Raw genomic sequence first — 26549 nt, 5'->3', positions numbered from 1 at the left:
AACATAAAAACAAAAATCTAAGCAACACTACGATGCAAGATTTATTCAGAAAAAGCTACACAGTGGAAAGGGGGGAAGACTGAGGGAGACAGAGAAAAAGAGTGTGTGTGTGTGTGTGTGTGTGTGTGTGTGTGTGTGTGTGTGACAGACAGAGGGGCTGGTGAAGCAGTCCCTTCCAGCCTTACGTCCTGTGAGTAAGAACGAGGCAAGATACTGGAGCTATTGTGACCCTGGTCACCTGGCAGAAAAGGAGCCACTAAAATGAAGGCACATTGATTGAGGACAGAGATCAGGTCTGTTTTATTCACTGTTCTCTAATCAGCATCAAACTCCCGGGCTTAGCCGTCAGAAAATATTTGTCAGAGGAAGGAAAAGGGGGAGGAGGGAGAGCTTGTTATATGCCAGCCAATGACAGGGGAAGCGAGGAGGGATGTGGGTACAGAGAGAGAAAGGGGAGGGGGAGACAGGAATCTGAGAAAAAGAGCAGCAGGGGCGATGGGAAACAGGAAGCATCGGTCTGGTGGGTGAAGCTGTGGAAATGTCACCACCCGTAGCTTAGTAGGAGCAGGCTTCAGGGCTTGAACAGTGCTGGGGAAGGATGGCCCCGTCCTTTGAGGCTCCAGGAGTACAGAAAAGGGCTAAATGGGAGAAAAGGGCTAAAGGGCCAAGTCTCTAAAATCTGTTACAGAAAGGGGTGTCATTACAGCATACAAAATCCACTTGAACACTTTGTCTGAAGAAAGACATGGAGAGGCACAGGTCCCCACAGCCCTGGTATCCATACAGGAGCCTGTCATCTGGAGAGGAAGACAAGAGAAGAGGACCTCGGATTTGTGACTTCCAAGTTCAAAAGTGTTTGCCACTTAAGAAGTAAAGCAATAAACATTTGTTGAAAGAATGGGGGATTCAGAGAATAAGGAGAAACAGCACAGAGTCCTAAGGAGTCGGGCTGCCAGGTAATAAGGGACATTGGCCACCCTGCAAAGACAGAGATGAGCCCCTCTTGGGCCATCTTCCTCCAACCCCTTACCTTGCCTGAACTAAGGCCACCAGTTCTCAAAATCACTACCACACACAAGCTCCCCTGGAATTTTCTTAGCCAGTCCCTCCCACCCCTGAGCAGCATGGGGACGGCCCAAGGACCCAGGGACCCCTCAACAAGCACTTTTTCTCCTAACAGGTCTGCTGGTCCAGTCAAGGGCTAGTGGCAGTCCAGCACCAGGTCCAGGAAATCCCCTTCCAACTTTTTAAGAAAAACTTCCTTCCCAAACTCTCTGCTTTTGCCCTCAGGGCTCCTGAGAGCCACTTCCCAGGGATCCTGAGATCCCTCCCAGGATCAGGCAAGGGTCACCCAGGTGACTTCTCAGGACCCACCTACCTTCGTAGACCTTCCTCAGGAAGCACCGCTGGCTGCCCTGAGTCTCGCAGACACTTTCCCCAGTCTCGCAAACCCCGCTGGCGTTGACTCGTGGACACTGGAAACACGGTAGAGCTGGAAAGTCAAAACCCGCATGATGAGCCTCGGCCACCACTGCCTCCTGGCAGATCAGCAGGGAGCATACCTTCTGGGCCACACGCAGCCTGGAAGGGGCTGTTTCCCGGGGCCTGAAGAGGGGGCTGAGAGTAGGGGATTTCTGGGTGCTTGGCACACCCCTGGGAGGAGGCAAGCGGGCCAGTACGACAGGATGCCCCTCTACTCCCAGGGATGGACTGTGCTGAAGGTCAAGTCCTACACCGCAGCTCCGCCAACCCCCTCATATGGCCCGTCACCGATCTTCCCAATCCTTCTGGACGGCCCCCACTGCCTTTGCCACCCACAAAGAACCTTCTTTGCTCCCTTTTACGCAAATGTAGGGCTCTCGGCAAGAAAGCTTGAGGAACTGGGGAGTATCGGATGAGAACTGAGGTGGGAAGGAGGGTGAAGTAAAAGTGGGAAGAGGGGAGAAAGGAAAAAGCAGTGACAAAAGTGGAGGAAGCATCGGAGAGGGGAGGCAGAGACGGAGGAAAAACAGTGGGGCGAGGAGGTGAAGACGGCGATGGCCTCTGAGGTTAAGATTAGGCCCTGGTGCCTTGCTCCTCACCTCCCCCTGACCCACCAACGCACAGAGCACCCAGCCCCAGTGCCCAAGGTCCTTCCAGAGGCCCTGCACTGGCTCACCTTGCAGGAAGCCCAGCAACAAGGAGAGGCCCAGCAGCAGGAGGCGCGCACCCATGTCGGACCAGGCCACAGAAGGAGAGACAGAGCCACTGGCGTCAGCCCCTGAGTATCTGGCTTTATCCGCCCCCCCCCCCATCCCCCGGCAGGGAGCGGCTGCCCATGGGAGCTGAGGGCTGGGCTTCCACAGACCCTGGAGAGAACAGAGAGCCTGGTGGGAGCCCCAGCCTCCCCGCCCGCCTCCGGGTCTCCGCTCACCTCCACTGGCCACGCTGGGGGAGCCACGTCCTTTCACTGCTTCTTTTGGTCACATGCCCCCCTAGCTTTTAATGGGAGAATCGTGTCCGCCTTGCTCAGCCCAAGAATTCTTGAGATTCAGGTGAGCTGAGGAACCTGGAGGGGTGGGGCACGTGATGCCAGGATTTTCCGGACTCCAGACCACTTCCCTGAATGCGGTGTGAGCGCAGACTCGGGAATCTCCTGATTTCACGGAGATGGATACGTGCCTGCACTGGTGCTAAATAAATCACTAAACCTGAAAAAGCAGATTTGGGGTAATCTTTCAGGCAGGCTGCATGCCAGACTAGAGATTTTTGTTCATTTATACACTGCTGAATGTAATTTTAATGTTTTTTATTTTTATTTTATTTTTTTTTTTTAACATTTATTTATTTTTGAGACAGAGAGAGAGAGAGCATGAACAGGGAAGGGTCAGAGAAAGAGGGAGACACAGAATCTGAAACACGCTCCGGGCTCTGAGCTGTGAGCACAGAGCCCCACGCGGGGCTCAAACCCACAGACTGTGAGACCATGACCTGAGCCAAAGTCAGAGGCTTAACTGACTGAGCCACCCAGGTGCCCGGCTGAGTGTAATTTTAAAACACCATGCGGAGGGGCGCCTGGGTTACTCGAGTGGATCAAGCTTCCAACTCGTGGGCTTGGTCGTGATATCCCAATTCGGGAGTTCAAGCGGGGGGGGGTGCGGGGGGGGCTGCTGAGAGCAAGGTGCCTGCTTGGGATTCTCTCTGTCCCTCCCCTGCTCATGCTTTCTCTCTCTCAAAATAAACAAACTTAAAAAATAAGAACACTGATCTGGAAAAAAAAAAAAAAGTTTTGCTTTCCTAATACAAACTACATAAAGCTTGACCAAGTCATCACAGCTTATGGTGGTATCAGAAAGCAGTCTACCCCCTTCTGAACACTGTCAAGGAATGTCCCTCCTGGCTTGTACTCCCTCTATCACAAAAGTAAATAAACATTTAAAAAGAAGGTGGCCACAGGGTGCCTGGGTGACTCAGTTGGTTAACAGTTAATGGTCCAACTTCGGTTCAGCTCATGATCTCACCACGGCTCATGGGTTCGAGCCTAGTGTCGGGTTCTGTGCTGACAGCCCAGAGCCCGGAGCCTGCTTCGGATTCTGTGTCTCCCTCTCTCTGCCCCTCACCTTCTTTCTCTCTCTCTCTCAAAAATAAACATTAAAAAATTTTTTTAAAAAATAAAAAATTAGGTGGCCTGGTTCCCAAGGAATCAGAAGAATAGCTGTGGATGCATACAGTGAAGGCGAAGTCCCGGGCATCAGGGTCCTAGCCTCAGGAAACATTCCAGGGCAAGACCTAAGTTTGTCACATAGGTGGCAGAATTCCCAGGTTGGATAGAGCAGGCCCTTGTATAATGGCTACTAATAACCTTTATCAATAACCAGTGGGGACAAAAGACTGCATCCATTGGATGCAACCATTAGCGCAAACTATCATTCCTTATCTGGCTTCAACCACAGAATTCCTGGCTTTTAGTTTTAAAAAATACTTATCAGTTGTCCTGTTAGATATGAGTTCCTATGCTGAAGGAATTTGCAAGGTTTCAATGTCTGGAAAAGTTCTGAAAAGTGTCAATGTCCTGAAAAGTTGGCCACCTTCCCCAGGTTACGGTACATGGATCCAGCCTCCTGGTGTGCTGGGTGCTCGTGGGGTGAGGCTAGTGGGAAAGGTCCCAATTTGTAGCATTTATAGATTTCCACGGTGCAAATGGCAATGACCAGCTACCATCCTGACATCGCTGAATCGGAAGTTGAGAAGATACGTGCCCACCATTATATAGTATTTCCAGCAAACAAGGGTACTAAATAACATTATGAGCACAGATAATAGCAAAATGTAAAATAATAAAGAATTGATGAGGTTTTCAGTATTTTTTACCTCTGTTTCTAATATGATTTCTCAGTTTATATGTTAACTTTAATAATATCTGTGTTTAGGGTGCTTGGGTGGGTCAGTCAGTTGAGCGTCTGACTCCCGATTTCAGTTCAGGTCATGATCTCATGGATTATGAGAGTGAGCCCTGCATCAGGCTCTACACTGACAGTGCGGAGCCTGCTTGGGATTCTCCCTCTCTCCCTCCCTTACTGCCCCTACCCTGCTTGTGCTCACTCGTGTGTGCTCTTCCCTCTAAATAAGTAAATAAACATTGAAAAAAATAGTAATAGCTGTGTTCAACAAGTAGCTTATAAAATTCCTGAACTTTCACCATCAGCTCTCATCCGCCAGTTCAAGCCAGCTCCCAGCACACCACGGGTTAAGTCACCATCATGCAAAGAAGCTGGTAAAGTGAAAGGTAGAAATTGCTGTATCCCTTTACTCACACAATTCCCAGTGATAATATCACACAGCCCATCCCTGACTTGAGTTGTTATATCACAGAAGGAACAAATCTATACAGACAGCCAAACAGAGGATGTCCCCACCTTTGAACAGGCCTCTCCTTCTCAGGTTCGTGCCGTATTCAAGAATGCGTGGTCTCGAAAGGACTGAGTCTAACCATCTGTTTGTGTGCTGTGCGACTGGCAGGGCTGTAAGGCTGTGGAAACCGAAGCTGGAGAAGCCTGATCTTGGACATCTTTGTTTGGAGCTTCTGCAGCAGGTTAGGAAGAACTTCATTGCTCAGGATTTTAGTTTTAGAAGTCAGTTATGGCGACAGAACAAAGGAAAATTCTGATGAGGACAACAGACCGAGAAGAAGCTGTTTCAGTGGTGCAGGGGAGGGATGAGCCTGAACTTGGGTTGTGTCAGTGGGAGTAGAGAAGGGCTGATAAACTGAGTAGTTAGAGGTAAAATTGATGTATTGTGTGAGGAGTGGGAGAAGGAGGAGCCCGTTACTGAACCAAAGGTCCCAGGAACGGAATTGGGGTACAAATGATGAATTCAGTATTACGAATGTTGAGTTTGAGATGTTGTGGGAATACTTGGATAGAAACGTCCAGCTGGTAGTTGGAAATCTGGATCTGAACTAAGGAGAGAAGGCTCTGTGGGCCAGCTTGCAGATATGAGGAGCCCTCAATTTGTAGGTGGTGGTGGACATGATAAGGCTTCTTAGGGAGTGTGTAAAGAGTAAGAATTCTCATCAGGAAGACGGGATGGAGAAGTACAATTTCAGGAAAAGTGGAGAGGAGCACTAGGAAAAGGCAGAGAGCATTGCATATTCAGGGAAGAGCTAGAAGTTGGCTATGGGTGGGGCTTGGGATGGATGTAGGATGAAGAGGAAGAGCTTGTCTAGAAAGACAATTCATCCATTCCTTCATTCAGGAAGCATTTATTAAGTATGTATTCTGTGGCAAACTGCTGCTAGGTAGTGGGGATACTACAGTGATCAAGACAGACAAGGACCCTGCTTTCAAGGAGTTTAGAGTCAAATGGAGGAGACATATATTAAACACATAATTATGAGTGACAAATACATCTATTCTGGGTCCAGCATCCAGTAGTACATGTAACAAAGTGCTACAAGGGAGGAAGGTAGGGAAGAAGTAGGAGGTGAGGGCCAGGGGATCTCTGCCACCCAATCCCCAATATACCGGGTGGAGGCCTCATTGCATCCATCTTCTACCCCCTTGACAGAAATTACAGCTCAAGGCACAGCTCTCAATGATCCCTTGTCAATCTCTATTTGTGCCCATATCATGTATTTGCCAAAACCAACATGTTACCACTGCCTGGTGAACCCCAGGAGCTGTAGAAGCTTTGCCATGTCAAGATCGAACCAGTGTCAAAACTGTGGCAGGAAAAGAAGAAATATTTCAATCTCAATCTGTGTGTGTGTGTGTGTGTGTGTGTGTGTGTGTGTGTGTGTGTGTGTATTTCCCCCTCCAATCTTCCAAAGGCTAAATCTAGTCTGCAGCCAAACCCAGCTAGTATTCAGGTGATCAAATCAATAGAGGTCAGCCTACAGGGCCAAAAAAGGCTGATTTAAAGAGCCAAATAGATAATAATCAGCCAATCACAATTCATTGTCAAGAACACTTTTGAAAGAGAGTAAATAACTTCTAAATTTTATTTCAAAGAGAGTATGTTATTTTGGTAATAAGATGTTTTTTAAAAAAAGATAGGGCAGAGAGATTGAGCCCCAAGACACCACCTGACACATGGCAAATTAGTCTTCATTGGCACAATTTGCCGTGGGTTGTTAGAGGGCCTTCCTGCCTGAGCAGCCTACAGGAGAACCTCAAAGCTCAAACCCATTGTGAGGCAACACGGGTGGTCTCTGAGATTCTAGAATTCCCAGAAGCTGTAACCTAGTATTGGGAGCTTCTGCTCACAGGTTTACTTCACAGGTCTTGGGTGCCCCACACCAGGGTCCCCTCTTCCCCAAAATCCAGATGAAGAAGTTTCTCTTACTAATGAGTCTTTATCTGGTTGGATCTGCCAGAGGTGAGTCCCTTATATTGGCTCTAGGAGGCCTCTTTAAGGTCTTTTAGCCCTTGAAGAAGAAAGTTACCCAAACCAATCTGACTCAGAATCAGGAAGAGCTAAACGAGTTCAACTCTGAGAGCTCCTGAGTCCGTTGATTCCTCCTAGTTATGGCTTTACCACCAGAGAAGCCCACTGGCTTGGCACAGTCTCATTCCTACTTCTTTCAACCACTCACCATTTGAACCTGTTGCTCTGTGAGATGAGAAGATGTCTAGGGGTTCTGTGGAAGTCCGTTGAAGGTTTGTCCCAATTAACTGAGTGCAAGGGATCCTTATGTAGTTGATGTAGCAAGGAAAGATACAAGGAGACGGGAATGTGATGTACCTAGAAATCCATCTCAGAGCATAGCTATGGGCCAGAGACCTCACGAGCCTCTCCTTCATGGCCATGTTCTATCTATCCAATTGTCTGTATTTCTTCTTTCAGGATCCTCATTCATGAAGGGCTGTGCTCCCTCATTCCTCCTAGAGGAGAAGAGAGAGGCCGTGAGCTCTGAGGTGTCAATTAAATGACAAATGTAATGTTGGTTCTCAAAGAATTTTGGTTTTTACTTTCTTAGACTTTCAAAAATTGACTCAGAAATGTCAGCCACGTGGTGAAACAGTTAAGTCATCAACTATAAGAATGACTAAGAAATTAGTGTGCTTTTTCAACCTTTCTGTATCAGAAATCTCTGTACTAAAACTTCTGTTAACTATTGAAGAATAAGGGGTGCCTGCATGGCTAAATCGGTTGAGTGCCTGACTCTTGATTTCAGCTCAGGTCAGGATCCCAGGGTTATGGGATTGAGTCCTGCATGTCGGGCTCCGTGCTGAGCATGCAGACGGCTTAAGATTCTCTCTCTCCCTCTGCTCCTCTCCCCCGACTTGTGCTCTGCCTCTCTAAAAAATATTAAAAAAAATTTTTTTTAAATATTGAAGAATCAGCAAAGCAGATATTTCAGTAACAACTTTTAAAAATAAAAGCCTCCCAAGGGGTGCCTGGGTGGCTCAGTTGGTTAAGTGTGACTTTGACTCAGGTCATGACCTCGCGGTTTGTGGGTTCAAGCCCCACGTCAGGCTCTGGGCTGACAGTGTGGAGCCTAGAGCCTGCTTTGGATTCTGTGTCTCCCTCTCTCTCTGCCCCTCCCCTGCTTGCTCTCTGTCTCTCTCTCAAAAATAAACATTAAAAAAAGTTAAAAAATAAAAATAAAAACCTCCCAAAAGCCTTAACAAATCATTGCTTTATCAATGTATTCTAATCCTAGTCTTTCAGAAAGTCATTGATTATAAGGACTGCAAATCACCCAGAATATATATATATATATATATATATATATATATATATATATATATATAATTGCAGAACTCTTGCAGAGATAAGGGTATTTTAGAGACTTAGGCTACCTTAGCCTCAAAAGATCTTGTAATTCCTCTCAGCTTTTGGCTGGGATTAATAACTCAGTAGCCTACCCACTCTCCTCTGGGTTACTCAGTCTAGTCAAAGAGTAATAATCAAATTGTTTGGTGCTACATTCCAACAAAATGAAAATCATACTTAAAGAATGTTTGTCTGATAGTCATTGGTGAAATGGACTAAAGATAGAAGAAATTGGCCAGAAGAGAATGACCAGTTAAGAGTTTTGTTAAGTCCCAGTGTAAAGTGGGAAAGAGAGAAAAATAAGTTGAGCACCTAAGGAATAAACTAGGAACTTCACAATTTATCTTATTGAAGACTCGTGGCAACTACATGAAGTGAAGTGGATATAAATGGTATATGTCACAAGGAGTATCAATTCAGAAATAAATAAGCAAAGAATGTTTTTATCTTAATAATTTTTTAATGTTTATTTTTCAAGGAGAGAGAGAGAGACACAGAGCATGAGCGGGGGAGGGCAGAGAAAAAGGGAGACAGAATGTGAAGCAGATTCCAGGCTCTGAGCTGTTAGCACAGAGCCCAACACAGGGCTCAAACTCACAGAGTGTGAGATCATGACCCGAGCTGAAGTCGGATGCCCAACCAACTGAGCCCCCCAGGTGTCCCTTACCTCAATAATTGATGGCAACTTTGAGTCTCCAACCCACATGGATTGGTGACTGAGTGTGAGCAAGAACCTGAATTTGCCAAATAAAAGTGTCTTAAATCCTGTCTCATAATTTTTGTGGGTTCCCTAGATATTTGTCATCTCTAATTTAAAATTTATCCTGTCTAAAGGTTAAAACCTTCCACGTTAAATTCCAGCCAGAACTACTTAGCTTCTCTTTCCCTTTCATATCTTCATCCTTCTTGCCTTTCACCCACAAAGACACTGGAGGGAGGGCTGGGGGTGGACTTCTGGTTATGTGAGTGATGATGGTACTTTGATTTCCAAATGCTGGCTTTGTCAGGGGGAGCACGTTATTTTCCCTTTAGGTGCTTTTGGTACATGGGCAAGTGGGCCCCCCTGTGCATTTCTTAACAACACAGATCTTAAAATTCTTCCTTTAAATGCCAGGGTTGGTCTCTGTGTGTTTCATTACTAACGCCTCTGACCTTCATGGTCTCTTGGGTAATTCACTGAGTTCCCCCAACATCTGTAATATCTTCAGGTGCCTGATCTGGCCCACAGGAAACCCAGGAATCCCACAACATTGCCTTACTGCATACAAAAAGCAGTCTTTATCCCAGACATTCTTTCTCTCACCTTCACTCTCTCTTCTGTTCCTTCTCCACTCCAGGAGCATCAGGTCAGCCTGATGAACCTCCTGGTTCTATGGATCATCAAGCTTCCGTTCAGCAATTTTCAGGTGGGTACTTTTCACTTGGAAACCCTTCAGATGGTGAGGCTTTGTATGAGACTTCTTCAGACGAGAGCAGTTTAAGTGAGCACACCTCAGGTGGGCACGCTTCAGTTGAACACGCTTCAGGTGAGCACGCTTCAGGTGAGCACACTTCAGGTGAGCATGCTGCGGGTGAACACATGTCAGGTGAACACACCACAGGGGAGCACACTTCTGGTGAACAACCTTCAGGTGAACAGACTTCTGGTGAAAAGCCTTCAGGTGAACAGACTTCTGGTGAACAGACTTCTGGCGAACAGTCTTCCAGTGAAAAGCCTTCAGGTGAACAAGTTTTGGCTGAAAAGCCTTCAGGTGAACAGGTTTCAGCTGAAAAGCCTTCAGGTGAACAAGTTTTGAGTGAGAAGCCTTCAGGTGAACAGGCTTCCGGTGAACAAGCTTCAGGTGAACAAGCTTCAGGTGAACAAGCTTCAGGTGAAAAGCCACCGGGTGAACAGCCTTCAGGCATTCCACCTTCAAGCACACTTTCAGGTGAGGCCCCTTTTCAGGTGAGGCACATCTGGATGGGTACTAGTCCTTGACTTCAGGTGTGACCTAGGCAGAACATCAAGAAAGCCAACTTTAAGGAGAGGGTATGGAAGAGAGACTAATTCACAAACACTTCACGAAGAGCTCTCTCAAAGACGCTCTTTACGTCTCTTGATAATACCAGGAGGCAGGATACAGGTTTTGTGGGGCCCTGAGAGCTAAGCAGTTTTGAGGGCCCTCTTTAAAACACACACACACACACACACACACACACACACACACACACACAAATACAAAATGCCAGCAGTCCCTCCATCTTTATTCTACATAAGAAACTATGAATACACTCCCTTGGAAGGGGCTCGTGGAAGACTAGGCTCCATGACCTTCATGCTAAATCTGCCCCAACAAACTATGTTAGAATGCTTTGCAAACTCTGTAAGTGGATATCTAGCCCTGGCTAGGTGGCTCTGTTTTGTTTGAACATGGACAATAAAGCATGAGCACATTTTTGTCTGTTAGATCCACAAATAAGTTCCCAGTAAAACTGCAATATTTTAACTCTTACTAAAAAGGGTTGTCCAAGGAAGGAAAACAAGACCCAGAGTTTAATGTCTCAAGATATTACCAAATATAAGTACTTCATATTTCCTCCCATTGCATAAGTAGTAGTATTCCAAATCTTCTAAGAAGTAAGGCTAACATCACATCGCTAGAGAGGAGAAATCCTTGGATTCAAACTTGGGTCAGCCTGACTCTTCAGCCCACATCCTTCCGATTTCTTTGTGCTTCCTCAACTAGGGAATTGGGAATGGAGATAGCAAAAGAGGCAAAATGGAAGCATTTCGAAAAGAATGCCCTTTGTGACAAATTGACATTGTTGAAGGTCAGTTTGAAATTGGAGACTGATCACCCTTTACCGAGTTTGCAACATTAGAGTATTCTAACATAGCTTATTAATCAGTTTTTACTCCATTTGTCCCGTATGGGTAAGAGCATGACAGGGGAGTACAAAGGGGAGCCAGTCAAGTGACAAAAGTTCTACTTTGCTCCTATGGAGTCAGATGTGGCAGAAGGGCATTTAACTAAATATCCAGGAAGCCAGTGGGGGTATGGAGCAAACATCAGTAATATAGGGAGCAGTCTGGGATTCTTCAGCACTGAAAATCATAGATGAAGCAGTAAGAATGAAGGCATTTCCTCAGGTACAGAACAGAGACTATGCTCTATCAGACGCAGGGCCCTCAGATGCTCAGTGAGAGCCAAGCAATGAAATGTGTGGTATCCAGGCTCCTTGCTACCCATCATCCCACCCCTTGTGACTCATAGCTATACACCTGGACCATCAGGGAATTTCTTTTTTTTTTTTTTTTAAATATATGAAATTTATTGTCAAATTGGTTTCCATACAATACCCAGTGCTCATCCCAAAAGGTGCCCTCCTCAATACCCATCACCCACCCTCCCCTCCCTCCCACCCCCCATCAACCCTCAGTTTGTTCTCAGTTTTTAACAGTCTCTTATGCTTTGGCTCTCTCCCACTCTAACCTCTTTTTTTTTTTCCTTCCCCTCCCCCATGGGTTTCTGTTACGTTTCTCAGGATCCACATAAGAGTGAAAACATATGGTATCTGTCTTTCTCTGTATGGCTTATTTCACTTAGCATCACACTCTCCAGTTCCATCCACGTTGCTACAAAAGGCCATATTTCATTCTTTCTCATTGCCACGTAGTATTCCATTGTGTATATAAACCACAATTTCTTTATCCATTCATCAGTCGATGGACATTTAGGCTCTTTCCATAATTTGGGTATTGTTGAGAGTGCTGCTATAAACATTGGGGTACAAGTGCCCCTATGCATCAGTACTCCTGTATCCCTTGGAAAAATTCCTAGCAGTGCTATTGCTGGGTCATAGGGTAGGTCTATTTTTAATTTTCTGAGGAACCTCAGGGAATTTCATTAGGCTTATCTTAAATTGGCAGGCCCGATATTAAATTGCCACACATGCTCATATATGAATGATCAAGGAAAATGTCTTCGTGGAGAGGGAGTCTGCTCCACTCAGAATTCCCAGCAGTGCATGTTAAAGAAGATCTTTGAAGGTATGTGGGGACTTCATGATACAATCTTTGCCAGGGAAACACATCCACTAACTTGAGTACTCTTGGGAGTAGTTGCAGTGGTGGGAGTCTGAGGAGGGGTCAAGCTGTGATTCCCCAGAAACTTGGAGATTCAGAAGAACCTTATCCTTTCAAGAATTAAGAGCAGCATTCCAGCTACTGATGGAGAGGTAGAGGCCCTCCATAGAGCAAGCCTATGATGTCTTAAAAGGGGACAGGGAGACTGTCTATCTCTTTGTATTAAAGAAATGTGTGAGTTGCACTTTGAGATGTTGACACATTGACCATAAGCTCAGGACTATGTCTGTCTTGTTCATGGCTATATATTCCTAGCACTTAGCACAATGTTTAGTTCATGGAAGGCATTTAGTGAATATTGAATAAATGAATAAAGAATTGTCTATCAGTCAGTGTTCATAGGTTGCCAGAACTATCTTAGTATATTCTCATACCTCTCTACTCTTATACTCACTCCTCATCACCAAAACTGCCTGATTTCCCGTGAACCACACTGCCTGATTTCCCTTGTGGTTTGTCTAGTCCCTCAATAGAGGCAGTGGGCAACAGATATGGGGAAGGGCCCAGAAAAGGCAGATGGAAAGAGAAGGGGTGGAAGAATATACAAGCTGGAGACCTTGGTCGTGCCTGTATGGGGACACTGGGGACCATGGATGAAGGCTAAGGTGGGAGAAGGAAGCCTTCTGCTCACTATAGTCTATCTCTACTTCTTTCAGGTGGAAAACTCCAATTCATGGTTCAGGGTTGTGAGAATATGTGCCCATCAATGAACCTCTTCTCCCATGGAACCAGGATGCAAATTATATGCTGTCGGAATCAATCTTTCTGCAACAAGATCTAGAAGCCTGTGCCCTTGCTTCCCGCTCTGACTCAGGCAGCGAAAATTCTCCATTACCCTACTGGGCTCAAGTTACATTGTTTCTCCCCCAGTCTATAACTAACCACATCTGTCTCCGCCTGAGTGTCAGACAGGATGTTCAAATCCCTCACCTTTCCTCTCCTATCCATGCCCTGTAAGCCATTCTTCTCTGTCATCTGCCTTCTCTTACCCCATCTCTCAACATTCTTTTCTTTCTCAATAAATTCCGTATGGTAAAGAATATAGGCTGGCGACAGACTTCTTTTCCCATTAGCCAGTTGCAGGGTCAGCCGGAGCTTAAAGTGGATGCATTTTAAATCACTCCACCTTCCTCAAAGGGAAGGGGTCCCCCAGGGCAGAGACCACAAAGAGAAATGCAAAGTAGCTTAAACAACACTGTGGAACCTTCTCTGAACCCCTACCTTTCCATCTCAATAGGAACCCCACCCCTGTCTACTTGTCAGGATGTCTAAAACTCACCTTCTTTGGCTCTAGAGAATTTTCAGTATTCAAGAGTCTACTCTTGATTTTAACAATAAAATGACTCTTTTTAAAAATGTGCTATATAAATATGTAGTAGGTCATAGTGCTTAAATATTTTTCTCACACAATGTTACGGGATCATATCAGCATAGAGGGGCGAGTGGAAATAACTATTAATAGTCCCTCACCTACCTCTATCAGTGTTATATTCTTCAGTGTGTTTTCACATACATGGTTTCATCTGATCCTCAGAAAAGAGCCCAGAAAGGTAGACAAAAAAGATAGCATCATCCTTAGTGTACAAACACACAGAATTTATTCAGATTTCATGTTGTTCCAAACTTGCCATGGTTACAGAGCTACAGTGAGCCAGGGCCAGATTTCAAAACCAAATCTGCATGATGTCAATTTGAGTTGTTTCCACTACACTATAAATATTAGCCAGAATGGTTCTTTCAAGACCAAAATCAATCCTCTTTTCCTACACAAGCCCATCTCCTTTCAGCCACTGCTCCCCCAAACCTCTGTTTAAAACTCCTGAGATCAGCTGAGTGGTCTTTTTTTTTTTTTTTTTAATTTTACATCCAAGTTTGTTAGCATATAGTTCAATAATGATTTCAGGAGTAGATTCCTGTGATTCATCCCCTATATATAACACCCAGCGCTCATCCTAAGTGTCTTCCTTAATGCCCCTTACCCATTTAGCCCATCCCCCCACCCACAACCCCTCCAGCAACCCTCAATTTGTTCTCTGTATTTAAGAGTCTCTCATGTTTTGTCCCTCTCCTTGTTTTTATATTATTTTTGCTTCCCTTCCCTTATGTTCATCTGTTTTATATCTTAAAGTCCTCATATGAGTAAAGTCATATATTTGTCTTTCTCTGATTGACTAATTTCGTTTAGCATAATACCCTCTAGTTCCATCCACGTAGTTGCAAATGGCAAGATTTCATTCTTTTTGATTGCTGAGTGATACTCTATTGTACATATATACTACATCTTCTTTATCCATTCATCCGTCGATGGACATTTGGGCTCTTTCCATACTTTGGCTATTGTTGATAGCACTGCTATAAACACTGGAGTACCCCCTTTGAAACAGCACACCTGTGTCCCTTGGATAAATACCTGGTAGTGCAATTTGTAGGGTAGTTCTATTTTTAATTTTTTGAGGAACCTCCATACTGTTTTCCAGAGTGGCTGCACCAGTTTACATTCCCACCAGCAGTGCGAAAGGGATACTGTTTCTCCGCATCCTTGCCAACATCTATTGTTGACTGAGTTGTTTGTTTTAGCCATTCTGATTGGTGTGAGGTGGTATCTCATTGTGGTTTTAATTCGCATTTCCCTGATGATGAGTGATATTGAGTATTTTTTCATGTGTCTGTTAGCCATCTGGATGTCTTCTTTGGAGAAGTATCTGTTCATGTCTTTTGCCCATTTCTTCACTGGATTGTTTGTTTTTTGGATGTTGAGTTTGATAAGTTCTTTATAGATTTTGGATACTAACCCTTTATCTGATATGTCATTTGCAAATATCTTCTCCCATTCTGCCAGTTGCTTTTAGTTTTCTTGATTGTTTCCTTCGCTGTGCAAAAAAATTTTATTTTGATGAGATCCCAATAGTTCATTTTTGCTTTGGTTTCCCTTGCCTCCAGAGATGTGTTGAGTAAGAAGTTGCTGCAGCTAAGGATTAAGAGGTTTTTGTCTGCTTTCTCTAGAATTTTGATGGCTTCCTGTCTTATGTTTAGGTCTTTCATCCATTTTGAGTTTATTTTTGTGTATGGTGGAAAAAAGTGGTTCAGGTTCATTTTTCTGCATGTCGTCATCCACTTTTCCCAGCACTATTAGCTGAAAAGACTGTCTTTATTCCATTGAATATTCTTTCCTGCTTTATCAAAGATTAGTTGGTCATACGTTTGTGGGTCCATTTCTGGGTTCTCTATTCTGTTCCATTGATCTGAGTGTCTGTTCTTGTGCCAGTACCATACCATCTTGATGATTACAGCTTTGTAATACATCTTGAAGTCCAGGATTGTGATGCCTCCAGCTTTGGTTTTCTTTTTCAGGATTGCTTTGGCTATTCAGGGTCTTTTCTGGTTTCATACAAATTTTAGGATTGTTTGTTCTAGCTCTGTGAAGAATGCTGGTGTTATTTTGATACAGACTGTGATGAATATGTAGATTGCTTTGGGTAGTATCGACATTTTAACAATATTTGTCCTTCCAATCCATAAGCATGGAATATTTTTCCTTTGTGTGTGTGTGTGTGTGTGTGTGTGTGTGTCTTCTTCAATTTCTTTCATAAGCTTTCTATAGGTTTCAGTCAGCTGGGTGGTCTTAACAATGTCTTTTGCAGAGCAAAAGCCTTTAGTTTTGGTAAAATCTAATTTATCATTTTTTTTTTTCTTTTATGAACAGGGCTTTAGATTTCATGCTTAAGAACTCTTGGAATAGTACATCAAGAAACAAATTTTATTGTTTGTGAAGTTTAAAAATTAAACACACACACACACACACACACACACACACACACACCATGAACCCTCTCCCAAAAACATATTGGTAACAGACTCTTTGTTGGCAATAACTGTTGCCTGGAAGACAATGGAACTTCAAATTTTTTAAAACAAAACCAAACAACATGTTTCTTGGCATGTATTTCCGTTGGCTAAAACTCAGTGATGGTTACATTCATACTTGTTTTTTTATGGGAATATCCATATTGACAACACATTCAACATTTTTGTATGTTAATAGAGAAATATAAGCTGTGGTTAATTTAGTATTTTCACCTATGGATTTAAATATGTCCTATTTAAGAACCAAATGAATGAGTTGGGCACTGATGTTGTGTATGTATTTCCATGAAGACAATCATCAGTGTGAAGAGGGTGGGAATAGCATTTACAGAATATATACTCTGTGCCATGAGAAGCAGTTTTGTTTATGCTTTCTCTTTTAATCTCGAAAACAACCATACAAAATTGTTAAAATTGCAGGATCCTAAGCAAGACAAACTGGAGAATCTTGTCACAAGCTAAAATAAACGACAGTGGTATCGAGGCTCTTTCACACTCCTTTTCAAATTTCTGAGTGAGAATTATTTTAGATACATAGTACTATCCCTTGATAAACTGGCATTCAAAACTAAAGACCCCCCAAACGTGGAACTAAAATTACAAATGAATTCTCAATTGAAATATGGTCTACTGAGGGCAAGAATGAAAATGAAATCCTACTAACACAGTTGACACTTTTTTTTGAGGGAAGGGGATAAATATCAGCTAAATCTGTTCTATAAAATATAGCTAAATCTATTAGCTATGTATTTTGAGGAACTAAGTTCAAATATGTTAAAATTTAAAAGAAGGGAAGTTCTGGCTTCCATTAATAGTGGAATAGTTTGGTTGAACTACCCCTCCTTTAGATAAGAATATACAAGTTGGATGTCTTGCTCATGCCTGCAAATTATAAACTGGGTAAAACATAAGAAAGAACTATTTAAAAGTTCCTTGAAAGGAACTGAAGAGGGGTACCTTGGTGGCTTAGTTGGGTAAGTGTCTGACTCCTGATTGGCTCAGGTCATGATCTCACAGTTTGTGAGACTGAGCCCCATATCAGGATCTGTGCTGACAGTGCAGAGCCTGCTTGGGATTCTCTCTCTCTCCCTCTCTCTCTGCCCCTCCCCCACTCTCACTCATGTGAACACTCTGAAAATAAATACACATAAAAATAAAAAAGAAAGGAACTGGAGGGAAGTCACCCCTAAAAAGATAGGAACAGCAATGGGTGAGATTTACAAGTCTGTGGCTTTATTTTAAGGGCACTTCTTCATCCACATAACACAGGGAGGGCACAACCCCACAGTTTACTGGTTTGAAGATTCAGAGAACCAAGATTAGGGCTGGCAAAGCAGCTGTAAAATTAGGGAAATTCTGGAAAGGAAGAAGCCACAGATAAGCCTCAAAATGTGTATAAACTGTGACCAAATTCTTGGCTGATCACGGACTTCAGGAGGTCTGACAACAATAGCAGCTGGAAGCTAAAAGAACTGAGCAGAGATCTGTGCTGCTGTATACCTCAAAGGAGATAGAGTTTGGAGTACAAGTCAACCTAAGATAACTACCTAGTAGAACACAAGTCGACACACTTCAGAGGAACAGAATCCAGAACCTCTACAATGCATCATTCACTATGTCCACTATATAAGAAATTAATAGACACAGAAATTAAAATGTGACCCATAGCAAAGAAAAAAAAAGGTTACTGACCCCAAGATGTACCAGACATTGGAATCAGTGAACAAAAGCAGTAAGCAGCTATTAGAGATATGTTCAAGAATCTGAAGGAAAATAGTGTCATATGAATGAACAGATACAGAATCTCAACATAGAAACTGAAACTATAAAAAAGAATCAGATGGAAATTTCAGAACTGAAAAGGACAATAACTGAAAAAAATCACTAGATAGTTTTAACAGCATATTAGAGACCATGTAAGAATCAGCAATTTTGAAGAGAGCTCAACAGAAATTATCCAATCTGAAAAACAGAGAAAAAATATTAAAGAAAGAACAAATCCTCAGTGACTTGCACGGGACAATATCAAGCAACGTAACATATAGGTAATTGGAGTCCCAGAAGAATAGGGGAGAGATAATGAGACAAAAAAAAAAAAAATAATAATAATAATAATGGCCCATATTTCCGCAAAACATAACTTGAAAAACATAAACTTACACATCTAAGAAGTTCAGTGTACTGAAGGTAGGAGAAATACAATTGAAAACCATATAGGCACGTAACAGTCAAATTACTAAAATTCAAAGATAAAGGGGGAAAAACTCAAAATTGGTCCCAACGAAAGATACATTATTATATAGGAGAACACTGATACAAATGTCAGCTGACTTCTTATCAAAAAAAAAAAAAAAAAAAAAAGGAGAACAGAAAACAAGGGAATTACATGTTTAAAGCCATAAAAGGAAAAAAAAATCCTGTCAGTCAGAATGTTACAAACAAGACAATTACCCTTCAAAAATGAAGGTGATGAAGACATTTTCATATAACCAAACAGGAAGAGAATTCACAACCAGCAGACCCATACTACAAAAAAAAGCTACAGGAATTTCTTCACGTGCAAGGAAGCTAAAGGAAAATGATGCCAGATGGCAACTCTGATCTACAGGAAGAAATGTGGAGAACAGGTAAAGTAAATATGTGGATAAATTTAAGACATGTATACTATTTCTTTTCCTAACTAAAAAAAATTTAATGTTTATTTTTGAGAGAGAGAGACAGAGTGTGAGCAGAAGAGAGGCAGAGAGAGGGAGACACAAAATCTGAAGCAGGCTCCAGGCTCCAAGCCATCAGCAAAGAGCCTGACATGGGGCTCAAATTCATGAACCGTGAGATCATGACCTGAGCCAAAGTCGGACACTTACTTGACTGAGCCACCCAGGCGTCCCTTCTTTTCATAATTTTAAAAGTCATGCTCACTTAAAGGTAAAATTATTTGTAATGTAGAAAGATACAATATATATAACAATAATAGCACAAAGGACAGGGGAGGTCACTGGAACTATTTCAAAAGTTTCTTATTTTTAAGTGAAATAGTACAATATTAATTTAACTCAACTGAGAAAAGATAGAGTAATCCTTAGAGAAAAGTCATTTTAAAAAATACAGAAAGCGATAGCTAAAAACCCAATAGAAAATTTTAAATGGAATACCAAAAAAATATTTGATTAACTCAAATAAGGTAGAAAATGAAAAAAAAAAAATAAAAGAACAACCCCTTGGGCCAAATTGAAAACTGGTAGACAAACAGTGTCAATATGGTAAACAAAAATCCAAACATCAATAACTGCGGACACACCATCAGTGATCTTCCTACCCAAAATACATAATCTGAACCTAATCATCTGAAAACATCATACAAAACAAAACTTAGGGAAATTATATGAAATAACTGGTCTATAATCTTCAAAAATGTTAAGGTCAAGAAACACAAAGACAGAGGAACTGTTTCAAATTCAAGGAGAATAAGGAGACATGAAAACCATGCATGACCCTGACCTAAACATTTTTCTAAAGAATATTATTGAGAAAATTGATAAGATTTGAATATACACTATGAAGTGGATAAGAGTATTATATCAGTGTTAAGTTTCTGGATTTCTATAAACTAAACTAGGTTGTCTATGAGAAGGTCCTTGTTCCTAGGAAATGCATATTGAATTATTCAGAGGAAAAATAACACCAACTGAAACTTAGGCTATTTGGACTACTCCTCATACTGAAAAAAAAAAACAAAACTAAAAATACTGGAAAATATTTAAAATATTTAGCAGTGCCTGGGTGGATCAGTAGGTTGAGTGAGTGACTTCGACTCAGGTCATGATCTTGGGGTTCATGGGTTTGAGCCCCACACTGGGCTCCATGCTGACAGTGTGGAGCCTGCTTGGGATTTTTTTCTCTCTCTCCCTCTGCCCTCTCCTGCTCACCATCTCTCTCTCAAAATAAATAAACATTTAAAAAAAGAAGGTCAAATAGGACATTTTCAGACAAGTAAAAACTAAGAGTATCACCACCAACAGACCCTAAAGGAAAAAATTAAAAAGATGAACTTCAAACAAAAGGAAAATTATCCCAGAAACTCCATAAGAAGAAATGAGAAGAAAACACTTGAAAGAAAGAAAGAAAGAAAGAAAGAAAGAAAGAAAGAAAGAAAAGGAAAAGAATCTGGCTCAATCTACATTGCATAAATAAAATAATAATGTCTCAAAGAATTAAAATATATTCCATATGTTGACACTTAAAACTGATACACGTCTAAACTTCCGCTTCTGTGAGATGGAGTAAACATACTTTTCCCTATGCCTCCCTCAAAGGACAACCAAAACCCCTGGACATTATAAAACATACGAATCTGAAAGGGGGAGACAAGAAGGTAAACCAGCTAGGGACCTTGGGATGCAAAGAAAAACAGTGTGGAGTTCCCTGTTTGTTTTTTTTTTACCCTCAGATATTCCAGATATGGAGGTGAAGAATCTGGCAACCTGAAAATGCCAATAGGAAAGAAAAAAAAAAAAGGACAATAAACAATCAATCACAAGGAACTATCACCTCACATGTTAGAATGGCTAAAAAACAAAAAAACAAAAAACTCAAAACAAAACAAACAAAAAAAACCCGTAAGAAACAACACATGTTGGCAAGGATGTGGAAAAAAATGAACCTTCATGTACTATTGGTGGGAATGTAAACTGGCACAGCCACTGTGGAAAACAGTATGGAGGCTCCTCAAAATTTTTGAAATAGAATTACCATCTGGTCCAGAAATCACACTACTGGGTATTTACCCAAAGAATACAAAATGTTAATTTAAAAGGATATATACATCCCTATATTTATTGCAGCATTATTTACAGTAGACAAATTATAGAAGAAGCCCAAGTGTACATCCGTAGATGAATGGAAAAAGAAGATATGAGATATACACAGGTGTGCGTGCACATGTACACACACACACACACACACACACACACACACACCCCACAATGGAATATTATTCAGCCATAAAAAGAATGCAATCTTGCCAGGTGCAACAAGATGGATGCATCTAGAGAGAGTGCAAAGTGCAATAAGTCAGACAAAGACAAATACCGTATGATCTCATGTAAAATTCAAGAAACAAAAAAAAAGAAAAAGAGACAAACCAAAAAAACAGACTCTTAACTGTAGAGAACAAACAGATGGTTACTAGAGGGAGGTGGGGGGGGGGGCGATGGGTGAAATAGGTGAAGGGGATTAAGAATACACTTTTTTTTATTTTTATTTTTTTTAGAAAGGGAGTGTGGGGGAGGAACAAAGAGAGAGAAAGAGAATCTTAAGCAGGCTCCACGCTCAGCACAGACCCCCATGTGGGGCTCAATCTCATGATTGTGAGATCATGACCTAAGCCAAAATCAAGAGTTGGATGCCCAACTGACTGAGTCATCCCAGGCGCCCCAAGGGTACACTTATCTTGACAAACACTGAATAATGCATAGAATTACTGAATCACCATATTGTGTACCTGAAACTAATATAACACTATATGTTAACTTTATGGGGATTAAAAAAATTTTTAATGTAAACTGTACAAATGTAAGGAATTTGTTATTAAATGCTTTTTTACCCCCCCATCCCCTCCCCCCGTCAAAAGACAACAACCAATCAATTACAGCTACATACCACAGTAACAGTTATGGTCCCATACCCACCCATACCAGCACAGGCCAAGTGAGGAGCCTGCACTTCTTTCTATATAATGAGGATATAATCAGCTGCCCAACACCTCTGCTGTAGTTGTGTCAGAGAAGGCCAAGTACGGAGTTGGGATTTCATCCCCAGTAGGAAATAAGGCCCTTCCCAAACAGTGTCAGCGCAGGCCATGGGGAAAGCCAGGACTTTTCTGCCTCCACTCAGCAATAATGGGGAGTAACTTCCCATCCCCACTGGAGTGGTACCAGAGGCAGTCTAGTGGGGTTGGGACTTTCCCCATTACCCAGGAGTAAGGAGGCAGGCCCCATGATAGTATCAGTGGTGACTACATGTGGAGCTGGAAGTCTACCCTGCACAGCAGTAATGAAGAGCTCCCCGACTTGGGTGTCAATGAAGGGCCAATGGAAAACCTGGACATCTGTCTCTACCTGATAGCACAAGATATTGTCCCCTCTCACTGCTGGAGTAGTGTTGCAAAAAAGCCAATTAAAACAAAAGGCTTAAATAAAATTCAACTTCCAAAACACAGTTCAAAATATGTTGTTTCAGGGCACCTGGGTGGCTCAGTCGGTTAAGTGCCTGACTTTGGCTCAGGTCATGATCTCGCAATTCAGGAGTTCAAGCCCCACATTGGGCTCTGTGTTGACAGTGCAGAGCCTGCTTGGGATTTTCTCTCTCTCTGCCCCTCCTCTACTTGTGCATACACTCTCTCTCTCAAAATAAATGAATAAAATTTTTAAAAACTGTCCAAGTTTAAAAAAATTACTCTTCATATCAAGAACGAGGAAGATCCCAGACTAAATGGGGGGCGGGGGGCGGGGGAAGACAATGTATGTCAAAATTGAGATGATAGAGATGTTGGATTATCTGAAAAAGATTTTAGCAGCTATAATAAATATGCTTCCATGAGGAATTATGAACATTCTTGAAAAAAAGTGGATAGAAAGCCTCAGTAGATAAAATGTCTCAGCAAATAAATAAAACATATAGAAATACCAAATAAAAATTTCAGGACTGAAAAATATAATAACCATAATAAAAAACTCAGTGGATTGGACTCATCAGCAGAATGGAGAGGAAAGGAGAATAAGTGAACGAGAAGACAGAAAAGAGAAATTCCCCAATCAGAAAACAGCAAAAAACTAAACAAAAAATATACATATAAACACAAGAACAGAGCCTATAACAAAAGATCTAACATTCACGCCATTGGAGTCCCTAAAGAGAAGAAAGCAGGACTGAAAATATACTTAAATAACAGCTGAAAACTTCCCAAATTTAGCGAGACATAAACTATATATTCAAAAAGCTGAGAAAATACCGAATAGCAAAAATCTAAAGAAACCTACACTAAGAACCATCATAATTAAGCTTCTAAAAACTAAATACAAAAAAAAACTTTAAAAAATTTATTTTTAATTGTAGTTGACATACAATCCTTAGTTTCAGGTATAAACATAGTGATTTTATAATTATATACATTACGAAATGCTCACCACAGTAAGTGCAGCTACCATCTGTCATCAGTTACAATATTATTCGTTATATTCCCTACACTGTACTTTTCATCCCTGTAACTTCTTTATAACTGGAAATTTATACCTCTTAACTCTCTTTACCTATTTCATCCATCCCCCCATCTTCCTTTCCTCTGGCAACCATCAGTTTTTTATCTTTGTGTCTGTTTCTGTTTCTCTTTTTTATATATATATATCCCATATACAAGTGAAATCATATGGTATTTGTCTTCCTCTGTCTGACTTATTTCATTCAGCACAACACTCCTACTAGGTCCATCCATGTTGTCATAAATGGCAAATTTTCATTTTTTATGGCTGAGTAATTTTCTATCAACACACACACACACACACACACACACACACACACACACAGTCCACCTCTTCTTTATCCACTCATCTATCAATGGACACTTGGGTTGCTTCCATATCCAACAAACATGGGATGCATATATCTTTTCTAATTAGTGTTTTTGTTTTCGTTGGGTAAATACCCCAAAGTGGATTTACTAGATTGTAAAGTATTTCTATTTTTAATTGAGGAACTTCCACATTCAGAGGAAAAAAAAATGTTAAAAATAGCCAGAGAAAAACAAAACCTTATGTGTAGTGAGAAAACAATTAGAACTCCACTTTTATACAGGATTTAAAAGACAAATGCATAAAAAATAACTGTAAATCTGGGGCGCCTGGGTGGCTCAGTCGGTTAAGCGTCCGACTTCGGCTCAGGTCATGATCTCGCGGTCCATGAGTTCGAGCCCCGCGTCGGGCTCTGTGCTAACTGCTCAGAGCCTGGAGCCTGTTTCAGATTCTGTGTCTCCCTCTCTCTCTGACCCTCCCCCGTTCATGCTCTCTGTCTCAAAAATAAATAAACGTTAAAAAAAAAATTTTTAAAAATAACTGTAAATCTATGTTAATAGGTATATGATAAAGATATAATTTGTGACAACAATAAAATGGGGAAGGGAAGAAGCAAAGCTGTAAAGGCCTAGAGTCAGTTCATGCCAAAATTAAGTTGGTATTAATTTTAAATATATTGTAATAACTATAGGATGGTGGGAATGTAAAATGGTACAGCCACTGTGGCAAACAATATTGTGTTATCTCAAAATATTAAAAACAGATTTACCATATAACTAATGATTCCACTTCTAGGTATATTCCCAAAAGAACTGAAGGCAGAGACTTAAATAGATATTTGTACACTCATGTTCACAGCAGCCGTGCAGCTGTACAACAGCCAATGGGTACAAACAACCCAAATGTCCATCAAAGGATAAATGGATAAACAAAATGTGGATTATAATACAATGGAATATTATACAGCCTTTCAAAAGGAATGAAATCTGATACATGCTGTAATAGGGATAAACCTTGAGAACAAATGCTAAGTGAAATGAACTAGACACAAAAGGACAAATATTGTATGATTCTACTTCTATGAGGGACTAGAGGTACTATATTCAAAGCCATAGAAACGGACAGAATGTTGAGTGCTGGTAGCAAAGGGTAAATGAGGCGTTAGTTTCATATGTACAAGAGTTTCAGTGTGGGAAGATGAAAAAGTTCTGGGAATGGATGATGATGATGATGATTGCATCACAGTGTGAATGTACTGAATGTCACCAAACAGGACACTTAAAAATACTTAAAATGATAAATTTTATATTGTATATATTTTACCACAATTAAAACTAAGACACAGCAAGATTTTTTTTAGATTCAGACAGATTATCCTAAAATGTATATGAAAAGACAAAGGACTAGAATAGCTAAAACAATTTTGAAAAAGACAAACTGGAAGGAATCAATCTACCAAATTCACATTATATAGTTGTAGTAATCAAGATTGTGGGGTATTTTTGGAAAGATATACATATACATCAATGACACAGAACAGAGAACCCAGAAACAAACCTACACATACACCCAACTGATGTTTTTACTAAGGTGCGAAAGCAATTCAATGGAGGAAAAATAACCTTTTCAGCATACGGCAGTGGGACAACTAGATATTCAGAGGAAAAAGAAATTAAACTCGACTGAAGGCTCACACCTTACACAAAAATTAACTCAAAATGCATCACAGCCTTCAATGTAAAATGAAAGAACAAAAACTTTTAGAAATAGGAGAAAATCTTTGAGATCTAAGCCTAGACAAAGGATTATTAGACTCTTTGTCTAATAGATCCCCAAAACATCATTCATAAAATGAAAAATTAATAATTGGACTTGATTTTAATTTAAAACTTCTGTAATTTTCAGACCCATTAAGAAGATGAAAAGGCAAGCTACAGAATGGGACAGTGTATTTGCAAACCATATATCCAACACGGAACCAGCATCTAGGACATACAAAGAACTTCCAAAACCCAACATAAAAAAATCCAATTAGAATATGAATGAGACATGAAAAAAACATTTTATCAAAGATACACAGATGGCAAGAAAGCACATGAAAAGATATTCAACATCATTAGCTACTAGGGAAATGCAAATCAAAATTATAATGAGATATTACTATAATTTTCTCAAAAACATTTATATAGACACAATTACATATAAACACACATATTAAAATACAAAACAACAGTATATAAAGTAGAAAAATATAAGGTTCTTAGATTGCCCAGAAAGAGTATAAGTGATTAGCTTCAGGCTTTGATAAGTACGTACCTTGTAAATTCTAGAGAACCGGTCCTCCCTGCCCTCACCAAAATAAGAGTTATAGTTTCAAACTAGACGAAGACGACTAAATGAGTTTTAAAGAAATACCAAGGAAGGCCAAACAAGACAAAAAAAAAAAAAAAAAAAGGAGAAAAGAATTTAAGTACAGGGGGACCAAAGTAAAATGGTAGAAATAAATCCAAATATATCAGTAATTAAACTGAGTACAAATGGAGTAAGTGTGCCAGTTAGGCAAAGATCATCAGATTGGATTAAAAGATAATTAAAAGAGGTGCATTTTACACATGGCTTAGAAGAGTTAAAAGAAAAGGAGTGGAAAAGATATGCCATACAAATATTAACCAATAGAAAGCCTGTGGAGCTACCTTAGTATTGGACAAAGAGCATTACTATATCCATATAGAATGCCA

General features: G+C 41.1%; 2 protein-coding genes across 2 annotated transcripts; one reads left to right on the top strand and one right to left on the bottom strand.

Moving 5' to 3' along the window:
• Nucleotides 1-147: 147 nt before the first annotated feature.
• On the bottom strand, nt 148-2284 carry LOC122231202 (protein PIP-1-like). The gene is made up of 3 exons (XM_042958579.1): nt 2159-2284; nt 1379-1492; nt 148-797 (listed from the first exon to the last, which is right to left on the bottom strand). Exons 1-3 carry the CDS (start codon nt 2211-2213, stop codon nt 673-675), a joined length of 294 nt encoding a protein of 97 aa, XP_042814513.1. The 5' UTR covers nt 2214-2284; the 3' UTR covers nt 148-672.
• A 4429-nt stretch (nt 2285-6713) lies between these two features.
• On the top strand, nt 6714-13422 carry ACRV1 (acrosomal vesicle protein 1). The gene is made up of 4 exons (XM_007074072.3): nt 6714-6855; nt 9594-10184; nt 12167-12286; nt 13039-13422. Exons 1-4 carry the CDS (start codon nt 6804-6806, stop codon nt 13161-13163), a joined length of 888 nt encoding a protein of 295 aa, XP_007074134.1. The 5' UTR covers nt 6714-6803; the 3' UTR covers nt 13164-13422.
• Nucleotides 13423-26549: the final 13127 nt, after the last annotated feature.

The sequence above is a fragment of the Panthera tigris genome, chromosome D1, assembly GCF_018350195.1.
Source record: "Panthera tigris isolate Pti1 chromosome D1, P.tigris_Pti1_mat1.1, whole genome shotgun sequence".
In the NCBI taxonomy this organism is placed as follows: Eukaryota; Metazoa; Chordata; class Mammalia; order Carnivora; family Felidae; genus Panthera; species Panthera tigris.
This window is presented reverse-complemented; position numbering and strand designations above follow the sequence as displayed.